Genomic DNA, 16,645 nt, shown 5'->3' with positions numbered 1-16,645 from the left:
CTTATGTTCGTGCGACCAAAAGCTAACTATGTTACTTGATGTCATTGTATAGCATCCCGAAAGATCGGTTAGTGGAACCCTCCGCAGCGCTTGGTCTGTCCTCCGGCCTAGCACTTTCTCGCCAATGTGGGTTACACTTCGATCTGGGCAAAGTCAAGACTGTGCAAACCTCGCCAGCTGAATACGGCCAGAGACGCGGAGGGACGACCGAGCGGAACATCGATGGGATAGTCTAGAGCTTGATGATTCACAATTGAAAACATGCCCAGCTACTCGCTCACTGCTGTTTGTGACCAAGATGGAGCGGTGTGGCGGGGACTGTCACCCACAGCTGCCCTGACGTCACCTGGCCAGAGCTTAGGTGGGTGCTTTTTGCTGGGGTTCAATCTACCACGATAGTCTCAGATCCCAATCCCAACCTTGACACAAGCTCAAGCTAGACGCAGTTACGCGAGTGTCATGGGGACCCTTATGAGTGCCAAGATCCATCTTCTCGCAGTTGAGTGAGGTTCCTTTATTGTCACTTGCTTTTTAATTTGGAGATGCGACAGAGGTTCTTTGTTCCGCTCCGTTGAAGCTGTACGGGTAAGTTTGCGCCAGGCGGTCAAGCTTCACACGTGGTATAGAACAGACCAGCCTAACAATCCACCCTCTATCTCACTAGCAATCACGATGGTGTGAAAATCCAAACAGGCCCGAGAATGCGGAGAGTTTTAAATTCGACTGGGTTCTTTACAATGCTTGTGCAAGGTGTTTGGGTGCTCCGAGTTAGGATTGGACCTGATCTTCCACAATAGAACTTGAGCCTCGTGTTAGAACGGATGTATATATTTTCGGACTTGGATAAGACCATCCGCAAAATGACGTCCACTTTAGCAGCTGTACGGACTAGAAAGACAACAAACTGCAGACACAGCTCCGCTACATATGTGACATACTAGGACAGTTCCGTCACTTTGTTAATAGTCGTACAACCCAAGAAATTTGAGCATGCGAGCTCTCTACGTTCTCCTCTCATCGAGTAACGGAACAATCACATGATTGCATATTCGTCTCGAGATTCCCAAACGATAACTATAGATTTTGGGACAACAGTAGTATACTATGGACGGAAGGGCGCTTAGAGGCCCACGGTAGTCACGGTTCATTGTCCGATTGTTGGGTGTGCAACCACAATATGCGATAGCGGACCACGGTCGCGTCGGAAATTTGATTAGAATGTGATCCAGCGCTTGGTCGAGCGCTAGTGATTTCCCAAAGAATCGTCGCATCCTGCAAAAAGTGAAAGAAAGAAAAGGGAAAAGGAAAAGTTACAGATGCGAGCTGTTACAAGTTTATGAATCTTGTCCACAATGCGCATAGGTATACTCATACTTCGCTTCTGCTGAAGAGGTCTGCAGCCCGCAGTGGTAGGTAGATAGATAGATAGATAGATAGATAGAGAAACGAACGAATGCGCTCGTGCTTGCATTTTCCTCTGATTATTATTTTCCGAGGTGTCTTTCCTGAAAGGGAGATATAACCGAGACTGGCCATGGCTCCTCGATGAACTCCGCTGACGTTTGAGCGCACTGGCCAGTAGCAGACTACACCACCGTGCGGCGTATGGTAAGAAAAGCAAGAAAACGGCCGCGCTTACAGAAGGACGGACAATCAGTGTGACTTCACGGCTCAGGTCGCATGGTGCAGGAAGCACGTTCTGGCTAAAGCACTGCCTACAGTAGTTGGTTGTTTTGAATAATGCTAATGCTAATGCTAATGCTAATGCGAAGATTGACGCGACCAGCCAGAGCTCTCGATGGAGAAGTCACACATAATCAGAGTAGTACGTATTTAACCAGGTATTAATAAGAGACTCCCATGTCAAAGAAACAGGCGCTGGTCCAAGAGGAGACGCCAGCAGATCTTGTCCTTGATCATCAGCACCTGGCTGGCACTGGCAGTCAATACTGTAGCTACATACTGCCTGGGGTGGCTGGTGAAATTGAAGGTCGGCCACCATCCTCGGTCTTACAGTTTTTGTTCGATTCCCGAGGACGCTTGGCCCGGTTGGGTCACACCTGCTGAGAGTCACAAAATGAGCATTCGGGATGGCCGGATGCTTTCCAGACTGGGCGGCGAAGAAACCCTGTTCCTGGGTAGATGGATGGTGAACATAAGGGCATTTTAATTTATCATTTGAACAGTTGGCTTATGACCAGATCAAGACGCAGACGCTGTTGACAGATAGATAGATAGATATATAGATAGATAAATAACATTGATCAACTGAGATTGTTGATGAGCCTGCACCCAGCCTTTAAGAGGAGAATTAAAAAAGCAACTAACTTAAGGAACTGCAACTGTGTGGGTGGGTGGGCGGGCGAGGGTAGTGGTGGTGGTGGTGGTTGGGGAAGATACAGGTGGTAATTTCTAGTACGGGTAAGTAATGACGGTCAGTGACGGACCGCCTTACCTAAGACAGGTTAAACCCGATGGAGCGAAAAACCCTGGAGGCGACCTTTGTTGGAACTGGAAAGGTTGGAAAGTCGACGAAGCTACCGAGCCAGTCAGCTCCCCTTCGCAACTGCGGCCGGTACAAATGCCCCATCGCTCGCCCCTTCCTCTCGCTGCGGCTTTCTCTCTCTGCTCACTCTCGTTGGTCATCCAACCTCTCCAGTCCTTGCGTGTCCCCCCTCCAGGGAGTCCAGTCAACCCCCCCAGTTGGACTGTTCTTGTCTGCCCGCACAGAGCCCATTGAGCCCATTGGTTTCAAGGTTCTCTGCTCTTTTTTCTTTTTTTTCCTACTCGCTCCTCCCTCCAGCCTGGGTTGGCTTCCCCAAGTTCAAACCCATCACCCATCTGGTCTTTGTCCAACCCAATCGTCGTTTGCCCTTCCCACCCCCATCCGCTCTCCTCTTGTGATTGATCACTTTCCTCATCTCTCTTCTGCCTTTACCACGGTTGTGATCGAATCACCATCTAAGGTACGTGAACACTATTACTTTGTTTTTTTTTCTCTAAACAGTTCAATACCATTTTCCATTCCCCATCCCATACATACCCCTTGCTCATAGTTCTTTTTGCATCGTGAATTTGTGATCACCTATCTTATTTTCCTCTCAATGCCTCTGATTGCATCACCTTAATCTGGTTGACGCCCAATCCCGTTACACCCTCCTCCCCTTCATCTCCGAGGCTGGCCCCCAATCTCCTTTCCCCTCCCCCCCCGTGGTCTGCAGCCAGGTTGTTTCTCCAACCGCCGTGCAGCTCTCACTGCCAGCACTCCTATCAGACCCCAGTCATAATGATTCAATCATCACCCAAGCACGCTTCTCCACCAGTCAACTTTGTGCCTTTTTATTCTGTGTGCTTGTGTGCATGATTCATATAGAAATTTTGTGTTTTTCATTACCCGTTTGGTTATTTGATTGAACAAGCGAAGTCTTGGCTCTGTCATACTTGCTGCTTTTTCCCCGGGCAAGGGTGGGCTCCGATGTTTGATGCGTTTGACTCGGCGGATCAACCCCGGGCCGGACTGACATCAGCGGCAGCACCGCAAAGCAACAGCTTGAGGGAAAGAGAGAGGGTGTGTGTGTGAGAGAGAGAGAGAGAGAAGTAAGCGTGTTAGCTGCTGCTGCTGCTGCTGCTGCTGTCCGCCTTCTTCTTGAAAGCGCGAACCCGCGAATCAATCCAAATCCCTTCCCTCGTGACAGTTGATTTCCGGCAAATCATTGACTTGATTTGCCCTTTTCGTGTTGCGCTGCATTGGAACCTTCTCCCTTCCCGCGGAGAATAATCGCTGCTAAAGGTAATTAACCTTGTTTCAAACCACGAGGCAGCGGCGGCGTGTTGTTGTTTTCTGTTTCTGCCCTTCGCTGCGATCGCGACCCGCACACCGCGACTGTGATCCCTCTCTCTCTCTCTCTCATCCTCTGGGGAAACGCAAAGCAAACCTGGAAATTCTATCCTGTTAAGTTGATCAGTACCTGAACTACTATTGTCGCTGTCATTGTCATTTGTCCTAATTCGCCAAGTCCCCTTTGATCCGCGATCGTGTCATGCTTGCTTTCTGTTGTGTTTCACTTGCTGCTACCTTTCTTCCCCCTCCCTCCCCGCCCGTTACGATCCAATCACCACGCGTCAATCCCTGCCTGCCATCGTCTTGGATCTGATATCTCTAACATTATCACCTTTAGCTAGACGCGAATCATATTTCCGTCATCGCGAACTGAAATCCTTGAGTTCAGTTCACACGTATTTTTTTGATAAGGACACGCGAAAAGCAGACCACTGCCCTTGTCTCGGCTCACGAGTGCGTTGCAATTAACAAGGTATGTCACCGGCTGCATCATGATTCCGCTTGCCAACGCATACATCCTTCAGCCCTGAATGGACGAAGACGCCACGGTTTTGCCTTCCCCTCCCCTCTCCCCACCCCCTTCCACCCTGACGCTTTTACCCTGGATGACAGCACACAAATCAAGAAGCCGAAATCTTGGTTTGTGGAGATGATCGATGCTAATTGTGTGCTGTAGCTGAGAAAGCCGTGCAAGCCCCCCTTCAGGCGCATCCTGACATCAGCGCGTCCCACGCCGCATTATAGTTCCGAGGACCCGTGGACTAGCCTTAGCCCGCACTACCGGGTCGCGACTGAGAAGCTGACCACGCTGCTAGCACCGCCTCAAGACGGACGTGGCCAAGCAAGCAGTCCGACTGACTGACTCTGGGAACTACGCAGCCAGTTGTCGTCTTATTATACTGCGTAGCATTTATTTTTTTCCGTTTATTTTTTTTGTCTCTGTTGTGCTGGAGATATACCTCTGCGCTATCACCGAAGCGATTGCGCTTTGTTTGACAACGCATCAAGTGCAACATTTTATCGAGGACACCCTGGTTCGCTGCATCGAAGCCCAACCACGTTACACTCGGAGGAGAACGTAAAAAAGATTTCCACAAAAGACACTGAACCGCCGGAGAAAGTCGCTTGGAGAAATTTGGACAAACAAGCGTTCAACCTTGCCCAGTCACTCTTGTCGACGTCTCGAGTGTATTGGCAAAACAAAAGCGGAGGTACGCGCCCAGGTGCAAGCGCCTTTCTCTTCCCCCATCCACCCCACTCACTCCGAATCCAGTGACCGGCTGGTGCTGCGCTTCATGCTGACACTATAACAAGAATCCGCAGACCTTCCGCATTTAACTCGTCGAATCATCAGTCACGACCACAGACTATTTGCGGCCGCCTTTATTTTTCTGTGCACGACCGTAATCTTCTCCAAGTGCAACTGTTGCTTCACGACCTATCATTGTCCCTTGACCATTACCAACCTGGTCTCCGACAACTGAGCTTCTGTCAACCGTCTCGTCTTTGTAGTATCATTGGTTCTGACTAGCTGGTTCCTGACAGCCAGGGCGCTCGATCAATCCTCATTGATTGGAAGCGCGACAAGCTCGTCGCGACTTCACGATGGAATATCCTCCGCAATATCAACAGCCCCACGGGCAGCATCCCCATGCCCCGTCTCACATCGCTGCCCCTTACCAGACAGCGCCCCCGAATGCAGGTCCCGCTGTAGGGTCAATGACTTCTCCCACTAACCCCCAGGCACACATGCAACAAGCTCATCCTACACACCAGGCCTCCCCAATCGTTCCCTCACAGTCTCACTACCAGCAACCGCAAAATGCTCCTGGATCAGTACATCAGCAGATGAACTTTCCCCAATCGTACGGCGTCGCAGCTGCGATGCCACAAACGTATGGAATTTCACCCACCCAGGCGGCTGCCATGGCGACGGCTGCAGCATCGGGCCCGTTCTATCCCATCCATCAAGACTCGATACCGGGTCAGATGGGACCTGGCCCTCGGGGATCTCCACGCATGGCTGGAGTTCAGGTTAAGAGTGATCGGAACCCTCGTTCCCCCCCTCAAATATCGGGTCAAATGGCCTCGATGGGACCTCAAGTACCGATGTCCCAGAGTGCACAGTTGCAGCAGCGTCGCATGAGCCATGTGGGCAGTCCTCACGTCCCGAGTGCGCAGCCTGTTCTTAACCACGTTGGCCGACCTTCCGTGCCGCCGGCCATGGTGGCTCCGCCCCAACCTCAAATTCAGCAAAGCCAGGCTTCTCCTGATATGGTTGCCGGTGGCGGGGATGAATCCCCACTGTATGTGAATGCGAAGCAATTTCATCGCATTCTGAAGCGCCGGGTGGCCCGACAGAAGCTGGAGGAGCAATTGCGACTGACCTCAAAGGGACGCAAGCCTTACTTGCACGAGTCGCGCCACAATCATGCCATGCGGCGTCCTAGAGGCCCCGGTGGACGCTTTTTAACAGCCGATGAGGTTGCTGCAATGGAGAAAAAGCAATCAGCCGGCGCCGTGGCTTCTGGGCAGGAGAACATCGACAGCAATGCTACGAAATCAGTGGGGACCACCTCCCCCACAGCGCAGAAGCGCAAGTCGAGCGACGTCAACGATGAAAATGCCAATCCCAAGAAGGTCAAGACTGTCGCCGCGAAAGCGAGCACAAGTGCCGAGGAGAGCGAGAACGAATCTGCTGAGCTGTCTGACGAGGACGGCTGAATATTTTGCCGTTTTAGGCCGCCAGCTCGTGCCCTCTTCTAATCATTATCATGGATTTACGGATAGTTGTTTTTGATTGTTTTCCCTTTTTTTTCCTCTTTATATTACAACCCCTTCGCTTGAACCACCCAGCGATGTGCACATGTTTACGTTCATACCATTATCTCTGTTGTTGCAATTTTCTTCTTCCATTCTTCCTCACGCCACCTTTCTACTTATGTTTGTTTATATCGTTATGCTGGCACGAAGTGTTTTTACCACCACCCCTTACATCTGATGATGTTCAGCCTGTCAGGATTGCATGTGTGAGATGATTATGTTCTGTTATTTTCCTTTTTCTCTCGGGACGGTGCACGGTTTCCGAATTATGAAGGGATTATGTTGTTCATGCCACTGCTGATGCTACATGACCCAGCGTCTTTCCATTGGAGGTCTAAATTCTTACAGTCGATGGCAGCGCTTTATACAGACTGCTATCCAGTCCTATCGACGGGTACCCCAAATGTTATTGACAACTTTGTATTTGCGACCGTCATGGATGGCTTAAAGTTTCCTTGACCAAACCTGCTATTTCACTTGATCTTGCCTCGGCGCGGAGTGGTTTTGGGGTCCATGGTTGGTAGTTAAAGAGTGGTCTGTGCCTGGTAAAGCGCGAGCTGGTTGGAAGAGTGTCAACAGTGGTGATCTGACTGTTGTCAATTGGGACGCTGCGTCCAGACTCTCGTGTCCGACTTAAGCCAGACGCAGGGTTCCTTCACCCAAATCTTTCCCACGAACTCGATTCGTTGTCCTTCATCCATGGCCAGCTGATGGTTCGACCAATTCTGGTATTTGATCCGGCTTGTGATTTTCGACGGATGATTCCCATGCTAGTTATGTACAAATATGCCAGTTACCAGTTTTACCAGTTTTATCTCGATATTTCTGTCAGTTCCAAATCGGATACTGCTTGATCTCTGGATATCCAGGACGCGAGAGCTAGAGAGCTAGAACATGAGAGACGTCACTGCCTTCTGAATATGATTTAGAGTACTTATAGACGGAGCTTGAAATTTGAGTTGAATTATGAGTAAAGAGGCATTTCGAGGGAAGCATTTCGAGGGAAGCATTTTGAGTGATCGAACTTGATACCCATCTATAAGTATCTTATCTTGGACTCGGGGGCTTCGTTTCTATTTTAAAGTGGCGCGCGCTGTCACAGGCCACCGGCCTCAGGCCTCAGGCAAACTAGTCCGAATGCGGAATAGTGGTAATTCATCCTCTGGGCTTCCAGCCTCATCTTTCTCCATCGTTCTCCCTCCCCTTCTTTCCTCTTTCCTTTCCTCTCCAGCTTTCCTCTCCCTCCCCCCCCCCCCACACCGATTGATCCGCACCACTACTCAGCTCTGTTGCGAGTTTGCTTATCTCGTTCCATCTGATCTTCTCATCGGGTTGGACATCTGTTGCGCCAATTCGCTCTCTCAAGTGGACTATCCAGACCTCTCCGTTCCAAGGCTTCTCGTGTAGGTTGCCTGCCTTGCCTTATTACTCTCTTATCGTGCTCAGTCTATCCTCTTCCGTATCGCCTTTGTCTTTCATCTCCTCCCCCCCCTCCACAAATACCCTGCGCTCATTCTCATCAATCTCTCAATCAAAATTCATCGAGTTTCGATCAAGCCAATTATCTTCACTTATCTTCACTTGTGCCTGCGATTTTCCATCTTTCAAAGTTTTACTTCCTCATCGTCGCGTCGCGCCGTGATCGGCCCTCGAGACCATCATCTGTGCTCTTGTCCATATTGTGCTCCCATTTCCTCCAATCGTTGTCTGGCTCGCGTGAGCGCCCTGCTTATTTCTCTCTCCTCTCTGGCTCGCTCTTGTCTCTTTTACAAAGAAAAACAATGCCTCTTCCTCGTCCCCTGGCCATTTTAGGGCCTACAGCCTCGTCCTCATCCTTTCATTTCCCACCTTGTCCCTTCAAACCATCATCATTGTCCCGCCCTTGAGACACTCTTACAAGTGAAGGACGTACTCTAATCCGATGATGTCGCATCTTAGCTTATCCATTGTCCCTCCCACTTTTGGGTCAACTCGCGACCTGTTCTGCCATTCTCACCACCCGGACCATTCACCCGAAGTGACTTCCAGTCTTGGACTGTCCGATATTCCCTTCAGGGTATCGCTGTGATGGATGCATATGACACTTTCGGCTCTCCCGGGAGAAGCCGTGATGGCGGCGATCCTTACGCCACCCGTGCACCAGTCGATTCGTATCGCCGCAGATCGCCTGGTAAGTGGAAAGATTCTGGTCGTCTGTTTAGTCACACGGCCTACTGATAACATCTTGAACTTATTAGTGTCTCAAGACCGCCGTCGGGGTCGCGGCCGCTCTCGTTCGCCTGCCATGATCGATCGCTATGAACCGGTCGACCGTCGTGCTCCACGAGACGATTATTACGGCGCGTCCCGCGAGCATGCCGCGCGTGAGCGTGACGACCGTCGTTCTGCGCCGTCGCCCAATGTCGCCAACATCGATCGCTATGTCCCGGGGCAGGATTCCGGCAAGCGCCCGATTCCCACAAATCCTCTGCCTAACCCTCTCAACCTGGACTTCCAAGTTGGATTCAATTGGTTTGCAGAATGGTGGAGGGCGGAGCAGGCAATCAAGGAAGAGAAGGAACGCGCTAAGCACGGTGGCAGACGCCCATCGGATCGCGTCAAAGGAGAACGCGAGGCTCGCGAAGACAGAGACAGAGAAAGGGCACAAATCCAAGCTGCTTACGACGCCTACAAAGTTGACCTTCAGGCCAAGATGGCCCGCACTTTCGTTCAACACCATCGCAACGAGGAATGGTTCAAAGAGCGATATGTCCCGGAAGTGCGAGAGCCTCTCCGTCGCCGATTGATGGACTTCCGCATGAGCGCTTATGAGCAATGGGAGAACGATCTTGATACCGGCATCTTCGATGAGTTCACTTTGGAAGGTATCTACAAGAGCGAGAGCGACGGAGCCGGCGGTGTAATCGAGAAAGAAGAGGGCGAAACAACTGCTGTTGGCGAGACGTTGGGTGTCTTGGATTTGCTCCCAGCCAGAGGCGGCGACCTACGGGATGAGGCGTTATCCCAGTCAGCCTTACTGATCAAGACCTTGGCTCCTAATGTGAGTCGTGTCAAAATCGAAGAATTTTGCAAGGAGCACCTTGGGGAATCAGACGGAGGTTTCAAATGGCTCAGTCTAAGTGACCCTAATCCTTCCAAGAAGTATCATCGGATGGGTTGGATCATGCTTCACCCAGCTCCCGATGTCCCCATCGTTGAAAGAGGCGATGGGCGCGAAGAAGAAGGTGAAGAGATGGATCAGGATAGCAACTCCAACGGAAACGTGACCGTGTCGGCCGCTGAGAAAGCCCTCGAAGCTATTAATGACAAAACAATCCACGACGAAGTTCACGGTGATTTTGTCTGCCATGTCGGTGTACATGTGCCCCCATCGCAACCCCGCAAGAAGGCTTTGTGGGACCTGTTCTCATCCCCCGAGCGCATCTCTCGGGATTTGGAGCTGGCCAGGAGATTGGTTTCTAGATTGGACGCGGAGATGGGGGCTCATGCGGATGGATTCACCCGGATTGAGGAGAGAGTCGAAGATCTGCGCGGCAAGGGATGGCTACAGCCCCCTGTGACTGGCCCCGTTAGCGTTAAGAAGAGGAAGTCCGATTACGATGCTGATGATATCGATGAGGGCGAGGCCGAAGAAGGAGAGGAGCGGGAGGGATGGGAAGATGACGACGTGGATGACGAGGAACTTCTGGCCAAGAAGAAGAAATTGGATTTGATGGTGGAGTACCTTCGAAGAGTCTACAATTTCTGCTTCTTCTGTGTCTTTGAATGCGACTCAGTCCACGAGCTTGCCCGGAAATGTCCAGGTGGACATCTTCGTCGCCCACGTGCTGGTCTGACAACACAGTCCAAAGCTGTCGCTCGAGCTAGTGCACTGGGGCAGCCGTTCCCCGTCAAAAAGAAAGAGCCAAGCGAGGAGGGCGAGGAACAGCCGCCCGCTGTGGAGGAAAGACGGTCTCAACGATACAGCTCCAAGTCCGAACAACAGCTTCAGCGAGCCTTTAACTGGGTTAAGACCTTTGAAGACAAGCTCCTGCAGATCCTTGAGCCTGAAAATGTGGACATTGCGAAGTTAGGCGGCAAGCCAGTTGACGAGGCCCTGGAGGAGGAGCTGAGCAAGTTCATGAAGCAAGAGGACGAGTCAAAGTACCGATGCAAGGTTCCTGAGTGCACGAAGCTGTTCAAAGCGGATCATTTCTGGCGTAAGCACGTCGAGAAGCGTCACACTGAGTGGTATGAGAACATTCGCAGCGACGTAAGTGCTTCTATTCCCCGTGGGTTAAGCTGTTGCTAACAAGTCATAGCTTGCTTTGGTCAATGCCTACGTGCTCGATCCCGCTCGCATCGCGCCTTCCCGGTCGGATGCCAACAGCAACGGTCATTTCCCCTTGGGCACTGGACAAGGTCAGGCGGGTACTCCCCGCGGGTTCAGCCTGGCATCAATGCCGGCACATTTCGCAGGCAGTAGTGGTGTGCCCCCAGGTTTCCAGGGTCTCCCTGGCTCTGGATTGCCCGGGTTCATGGGTGTCAATAACTCATCCTGGAGCGGAAATGGTATAGTTCCTGGTGATGGCCATGGCTTGCATCAGCCCGGAGTTGTGCGTCGTGGTGGTGGTCGCTACAACAATCGCACCGGACCTTACGATCGCCGAGGTAACCGACATGGTGCACAAGCAGGTGGCATTGGCCGCTTGAGCCCGATCCGTGGTATGTCTAACATCTATGGAGCGGGAGGTCGTCTGCCGGCCAGTTCTGGAGCCCCATACATTCCTGCTGGCCACCCCGCTGCGGCTGCTATGTTAGGGGGCGGCAATTTCCCCGATGCCAGTGGGGCGCAACAAGGTATGGGTCCGCGCGAGGCTGTTCAAGGCCGCAGTCTGAAGAGCTACGAGGATCTTGATGCCGTTGGTGGTGCCGGCAGTGGGGAGTTGAATTACTGAGGAAATTAGCCCACCTTGTAACAATTTGGCGTTGGCTTTCTGCTGCATTTAAACCTTTCGATTTAGTCTCGGCTTCGTTGCGTCTGTATTGTATTTCTCAAGGGGTTCTTGTCTCTTTTTCTCGCTTTCTTCTCCATTTGCAGGTCAAAAACTGGTTTCGACGCAGCAGGTAGTTTTGGGTTTCAGTTATGGTGGTACAGTTTACTCATCTGGGATCGAAAAACAGTTTCCTAGCATCGGCATTGCTGAGTTGTATCATACTTCCGTCCCTCTCGGGTTGAGCCAATGCTGCTCGATGGTCGTTATTTAATGGAATTGGTATGCGTTCATCTCTCCTCGGACCATTTTTCTATTTTAGTAACATGTAAGTATGGGTAATTCTTCAACAGCCCAAGTCACGCTTCTGGTCTGAAGCTTTATCATGATATCGTCGATTTCCGCTCCGTAGTTCAGGTACTGTTCTATACTTTCCCATCGAGCGACAGCACGAGGCAGGATTGGAATACAGAAAATAGCCCAACTTTCGAATTGTAGTTCTTAGAGAATGCCCTTCCAGCGAGATTCTACTTACGGCAGAAGCCCGGCGAGGCCAATCCGCCGACGCTAAATCCCACCGAACCTTTCAGAGAACCTTTCAGAGAACCTCCCACTGCTATCCCTCTTCCACCCTGCTGCGCCAGCACCCCCAATCCTCCCAGCAAGGTGATTCGGACGAGCATGTCCACCCTCACCCGCCAGATTGTACGAGTCACTCCCACTGCCGCGTGACTCGCCCCTCCTAGTATCATCCCCCTCATCCTGATCGTCAACCCCCCGCTCCTCCAACTCAATGACCACCTCACTCGTCACCTCAATCTGCACGTCCTTCCGAATCCCCATTCCCGTCACCCCCAGCTGCTGCTGACCGCCCCAGGCATGGCGCCCCAGGATCGGCTCCTCCTCGATGGTATCACCACCACCACCACCAGTGCCATCAGTACTGTAACCCCGACCCTCTTGCAGACCGCTGCGGGGTATTTTCGTGGTATAGTGCTTCGACGAGCGGGAACCACCAGCGTCCCGCGTCTTCCTGGTCGTGTTCTGGTGCCGGGATTTGCTGTTGTGGGCGCCGCCGTCACTGGTGTAATAGGCGAGGCCGTCGTCGTCCTCGTAGACGGCGATCAACATCTTGAAGGAGGAGAGGGTGAGGAGGAGGATGCTGGTGGCGAGGTATAGTTCTTTTAGGATGGTCGGGGTGGAGGCTTGGAGGGTTGGGTTCGGGGAGTGGAGTTGGGTGAGGAGGGTGCGGTAGTGGATGGTTGTTAGGGGGATGAGGAGGCTACATTGTTTTCACTTGTCAGTGCTGCTTTTGCGAGAAAGGGGGGTTATGGGGGTTGTTTTGGAGTGAAGGATGGATGGATGGGGTGTGGATATGGGCATCGAGTCAGGTTGTGGAGAGAACGTACATTCCCCGGCTGCCAAGGAGGGAGAGAACGGTTAGTTTGCGGGATCGGCGGAGTCGGAGGCTGTAGATTAGTTTGATGGGGTAGATGAATAGGAGGATTTCGAGAAGGATGTCCAGGGCGGTGGTTGCTGTCCAGTGGGGTTGCTGTGGGATTTAGGGAGGGTTAGGCTTGGGGAGGTTCGGATTTGAGGGATTCCGGGGTGGGGGATGGGATGAGATGGGATGGGATGATAAAAGCACTGACTAGACTGCGGCATTTGTCGTTGATGTCGGTCCATGGTTGGGTCCTGCTGCAGCGGATCCCGATGAGGATGATTGATACTATTGTCCAGATGATGGACACACCCAAGAGACTGCGTGGGATCCAGCGAGCTGCGTGAGTGGTCAGGTGTTGGTATAGAAGACTGGTGCAGCATTTGGAGAGGCCGAGGACAATGAGGTAGAGCAGGTCGGAGGCGTATGCGCTCTGGCAATCACTCGGGTTCAGTGATGGACCGCATTTTGGAGGGGAATGACAACATGCTATACCTTGTCCATTCTCTCTGTGCTGGAGTGGTCGAGGAGTTCGGAGCTCTTTCCCCAGCCTAGGTGCGTTTGGTAGAGAACGACACTTATTTGCGCGATGGCGACTGCCTGTCTTGACGTGTGCTGGCATTAGAGGTGGATCAAGGACTGAACAAACAGAGACACATTCCGTACCACTGCAACCCCCAGAAGATAGTCATCGCTCAATGCCATCGACCGCTGCGTCGTTGCGTAGACGCGCATGGCCAGTGAGCTGAGGACCAGGAAAAGACACACGCTTGCGAAGATGATGATCAGCCCGGTATGGTTGTGGGCATTGTTCTCCGCCAAAGGCGGGGAGATGCCCGGAGGCAAGCTGGTATAGGTCATGAGAATATTACAACCTTAGAAAGAGGAACGCATGAGTAGACGAAGAGGAGGATGCCACGCTGGGGTGGATTCTACGAAGTCGAGCAAGCATCCTCGTGGGAGCCGACCTCAGGGCAAAATGCCGATACGATTTATGGTAGGTCAAACCTGCGACTCCCCCTGGTTAGGCCTGCTGGTCCCCTCAAGCGTTCGAAATTCAGGATGCAGCGTGGCTGAACTGTGGCATAGGCTCGAAGTACTCAGACGATGCATGGATTAGTCTTGGCGGCATCAAAAAGGCAGTTGGCCGAACCCTAAGAAACTAGCACCGGACCGCGATTTTGTGCCGAGGTGGAAAAAGAGCGGTGGTAGTAGATAAGGGAAGGTCGAGACTAATCTTCAGGTGGAGACTGAGAGACAAGTAGGCTAAGCCTATCCCATTCAAGATAAGCATGTTAATCTAGTAGTTTATTGTTGATTAGCGAGTGCAGGGATCAGAAATTGGTCCGCCGGACGGACCGTTGCTAGTTGATATCGAGGCGTGCGCAGGCGAGGTTTTAGTGCCACTAAACTCGTTAGTCCTGCAACACAGTCCTTTGTCTACCTTAATTTGCGTAACCCCGGTACGGAGAACGGTCTCAGGCAAATTTGCATGGCGCTGGCGTGATTTGCCCCTTTCCCTGATTCCTTGTCCGAATTTCTTCCCCGCAGTCTCCGGTCGTCATTGATATGAAATTTCTTTGGGTCGTGACCCCCTCCTTCTGCTCCCTCCATGCCTTCTCCATCCTGAGCTTTCAAGCAACCTGATCCTATGGCCAATCAACAAGATCTGCAACAATACAGCATGAAGAAGCCTGTGGTGACCGGCTTCCAGAGCATGGAGGTCAATGAAGTCAACGATGAGGATGAAGTCAAGGGAACACGTTATGATATGACGGAGATGGATCGCATGGGCAAGGCCCAGCAGTTCAAGGTGAGTGCCATCAGCATCACTTGCAAATTGTCTATTCTTTGCTAAAGAATGCAACTCATAGAGAAACATCCGTCCGCTGGCAGCGCTCAGTTTCTCTGCTGTTTTGCAAGCCACCTGGGAATATATCTTGCTGTAAGAAATCCACGGCCTCAGCTTTGGGCTTCGTTCGAATTCGTGTTCACAGAAAGACAGGTCCAACTATCAAGGTTTGCAGGACGGCGGGCTGGCAGGGATGCTATGGTCATACGTCTGGAGTACCGTGGGTTTCGGCTTCATCATCGTTTCCCTGGCTGAGATGGCATCGATGTAAGGAATCGGAAACCCCGAGCTAATAACCCTTCATGATGAGCTAAATATGTGGTCTTTTAGGGCTCCCACGTCTGGCGGCCAGTACCATTGGGTTTCGGAATTCGCACCGGCCAGGTATCAGAAGTTTCTGAGTTATGTGACCGGTTGGATGTCGGTCCTTGCCTGGCAAGCAGGCACGGCCTCCGGTTCCTACTTGACAGGGTCCATCATACAAGGGTTGATCAGTGTCAGAGACCCTAGCTATGACGCCACGGGTTGGCAGGGCACCCTGTTTGTCTTTGCCATGATCTTGGTTGCGTATTACTTCAACGTGTACGCCTCGGGCCTCATGGCCCGCATGCAGAATGTCCTGCTCGCTACACATGTGCTCTGCTGGGTTGTGATCGTGGTATCGCTTTGGGTCCTGGCTCCCCTGCAGTCGGCTGAAGCGGTCTTCACCAAATTCGAGAACTTTGGTGGATTCTCTTCGATGGGGTTGACGGTGATGGTGGGCCAACTCTCCGCGATCTATGGCTGTCTGAGTAGGTGAATATCGCCTGGAAAGGAAGAAGACTGGAGACTGATCCTCTTCAATAGGTTCGGATGCAACGGCCCACATGTCGGAGGAAATCAAGGACGCCGGTCGTTATGTGCCCATTGCAATCACATGGTCATACTTCGCCAATGCAATCCTGGCGTTGATTGTGCTGATTACTATGCTTTTCGCGACTCCTTCCGTCGAGGATGCCCTGAACGACGAGTCAGGCTATCCTCTGATCTATGTCTTCAAGCAGGCAACTGATACGTCTGGAGTCAATGGCCTGATGGCGATTATCTTGATCCCTGTGATTCTCAGCAACATTCTGTTCAACGCCTCCACCGCTCGGCAAACATTCTCTTTTGCTCGTGATCTTGGACTGCCGTTCTCAAAATGGACTGCTAAGGTGGACGAGAAGCGTAAGCTTCCGGTCAATTCGGTGATCTTGACCTGCGTTTTCAGTGCTCTCTTGGCTTTGATCAACATTGGCTCTGAGACCGCTTTCAATGCCGTGGTATCTCTCAATGTAGCCGCGCTCATGTTCTCCTATTCCATCTCCATGAGCTGTCTGATCTGGCGAAAGCTCTACCACCCGGAGAGCCTGCCGCCTGCTCGCTGGGGGCTTGGCCGCTATGGTTTGGCTGTGAATATCATTGGATTGATATATGTTCTCTTCGCGCTGTTCTGGTCATTCTGGCCAAGTGAGCTTCCTGTTGCGGCTGACAACTTCAACTGGAGTGTGGTGATCTTCGTGGCTATTTTCATCCTGAGTTTGGTCATGTATGTGGTCAAGGGAAGAGGGGAGTATGAGGGACCAGTGACGTTGGTCAAGAAAGGGGGTCATGACCTGTAGGCTATGAAGACGGATTGGATATAGTTCTTGAAGCCATCTGGGATGAAAATAAAGGAGGCGTGAGAGTTTGTATTG

General features: G+C 51.9%; 5 protein-coding genes across 5 annotated transcripts; 4 read left to right on the top strand and 1 right to left on the bottom strand.

The window, feature by feature from the left end:
• The first annotated feature begins 1,762 nt into the window (after positions 1–1,762).
• BO72DRAFT_446383 (uncharacterized protein) lies at positions 1,763–2,263 on the top strand. Its single transcript, XM_040944284.1, has one exon. The coding sequence runs from the start codon at positions 1,861–1,863 to the stop codon at positions 2,065–2,067; it is 207 nt and encodes a 68-aa protein (XP_040803101.1). The 5' UTR covers positions 1,763–1,860; the 3' UTR covers positions 2,068–2,263.
• A 3,183-nt stretch (positions 2,264–5,446) lies between these two features.
• Positions 5,447–6,565, top strand: hapB (transcription activator HAP2; the record flags this gene model as incomplete). The annotated part of the gene is made up of 1 exon (XM_040941106.1): positions 5,447–6,565. The coding sequence occupies one exon, from the start codon at positions 5,447–5,449 to the stop codon at positions 6,563–6,565; it is 1,119 nt and encodes a 372-aa protein (XP_040803100.1).
• A 1,836-nt stretch (positions 6,566–8,401) lies between these two features.
• BO72DRAFT_51570 (putative arsenite resistance protein Ars2) lies at positions 8,402–11,778 on the top strand. Its single transcript, XM_040949556.1, has 3 exons — positions 8,402–8,834; positions 8,902–10,916; positions 10,966–11,778. Exons 1-3 carry the CDS (start codon positions 8,732–8,734, stop codon positions 11,599–11,601), a joined length of 2,754 nt encoding a protein of 917 aa, XP_040803099.1. The 5' UTR covers positions 8,402–8,731; the 3' UTR covers positions 11,602–11,778.
• Positions 11,779–11,927: 149 nt separating this feature from the next.
• Positions 11,928–14,229, bottom strand: BO72DRAFT_476167 (uncharacterized protein; the record flags this gene model as incomplete). Its single annotated transcript, XM_040947379.1, has 6 exons — positions 13,745–14,229; positions 13,574–13,678; positions 13,290–13,511; positions 13,047–13,189; positions 12,444–12,919; positions 11,928–11,950 (listed from the first exon to the last, which is right to left on the bottom strand). The coding sequence occupies exons 1-6, from the start codon at positions 13,937–13,939 to the stop codon at positions 11,928–11,930; spliced, it is 1,164 nt and encodes a 387-aa protein (XP_040803098.1). The 5' UTR covers positions 13,940–14,229.
• Positions 14,230–14,579: 350 nt separating this feature from the next.
• BO72DRAFT_526198 (amino acid transporter) lies at positions 14,580–16,627 on the top strand. The gene is made up of 5 exons (XM_040950011.1): positions 14,580–14,891; positions 14,953–15,023; positions 15,084–15,197; positions 15,261–15,721; positions 15,777–16,627. Exons 1-5 carry the CDS (start codon positions 14,730–14,732, stop codon positions 16,568–16,570), a joined length of 1,602 nt encoding a protein of 533 aa, XP_040803097.1. The 5' UTR covers positions 14,580–14,729; the 3' UTR covers positions 16,571–16,627.
• Positions 16,628–16,645: the final 18 nt, after the last annotated feature.

The sequence above is a fragment of the Aspergillus fijiensis genome, assembly GCF_003184825.1.
Source record: "Aspergillus fijiensis CBS 313.89 unplaced genomic scaffold BO72scaffold_14, whole genome shotgun sequence".
NCBI classification, from domain to species: domain Eukaryota; kingdom Fungi; phylum Ascomycota; class Eurotiomycetes; order Eurotiales; family Aspergillaceae; genus Aspergillus; species Aspergillus fijiensis.
This window is presented reverse-complemented; position numbering and strand designations above follow the sequence as displayed.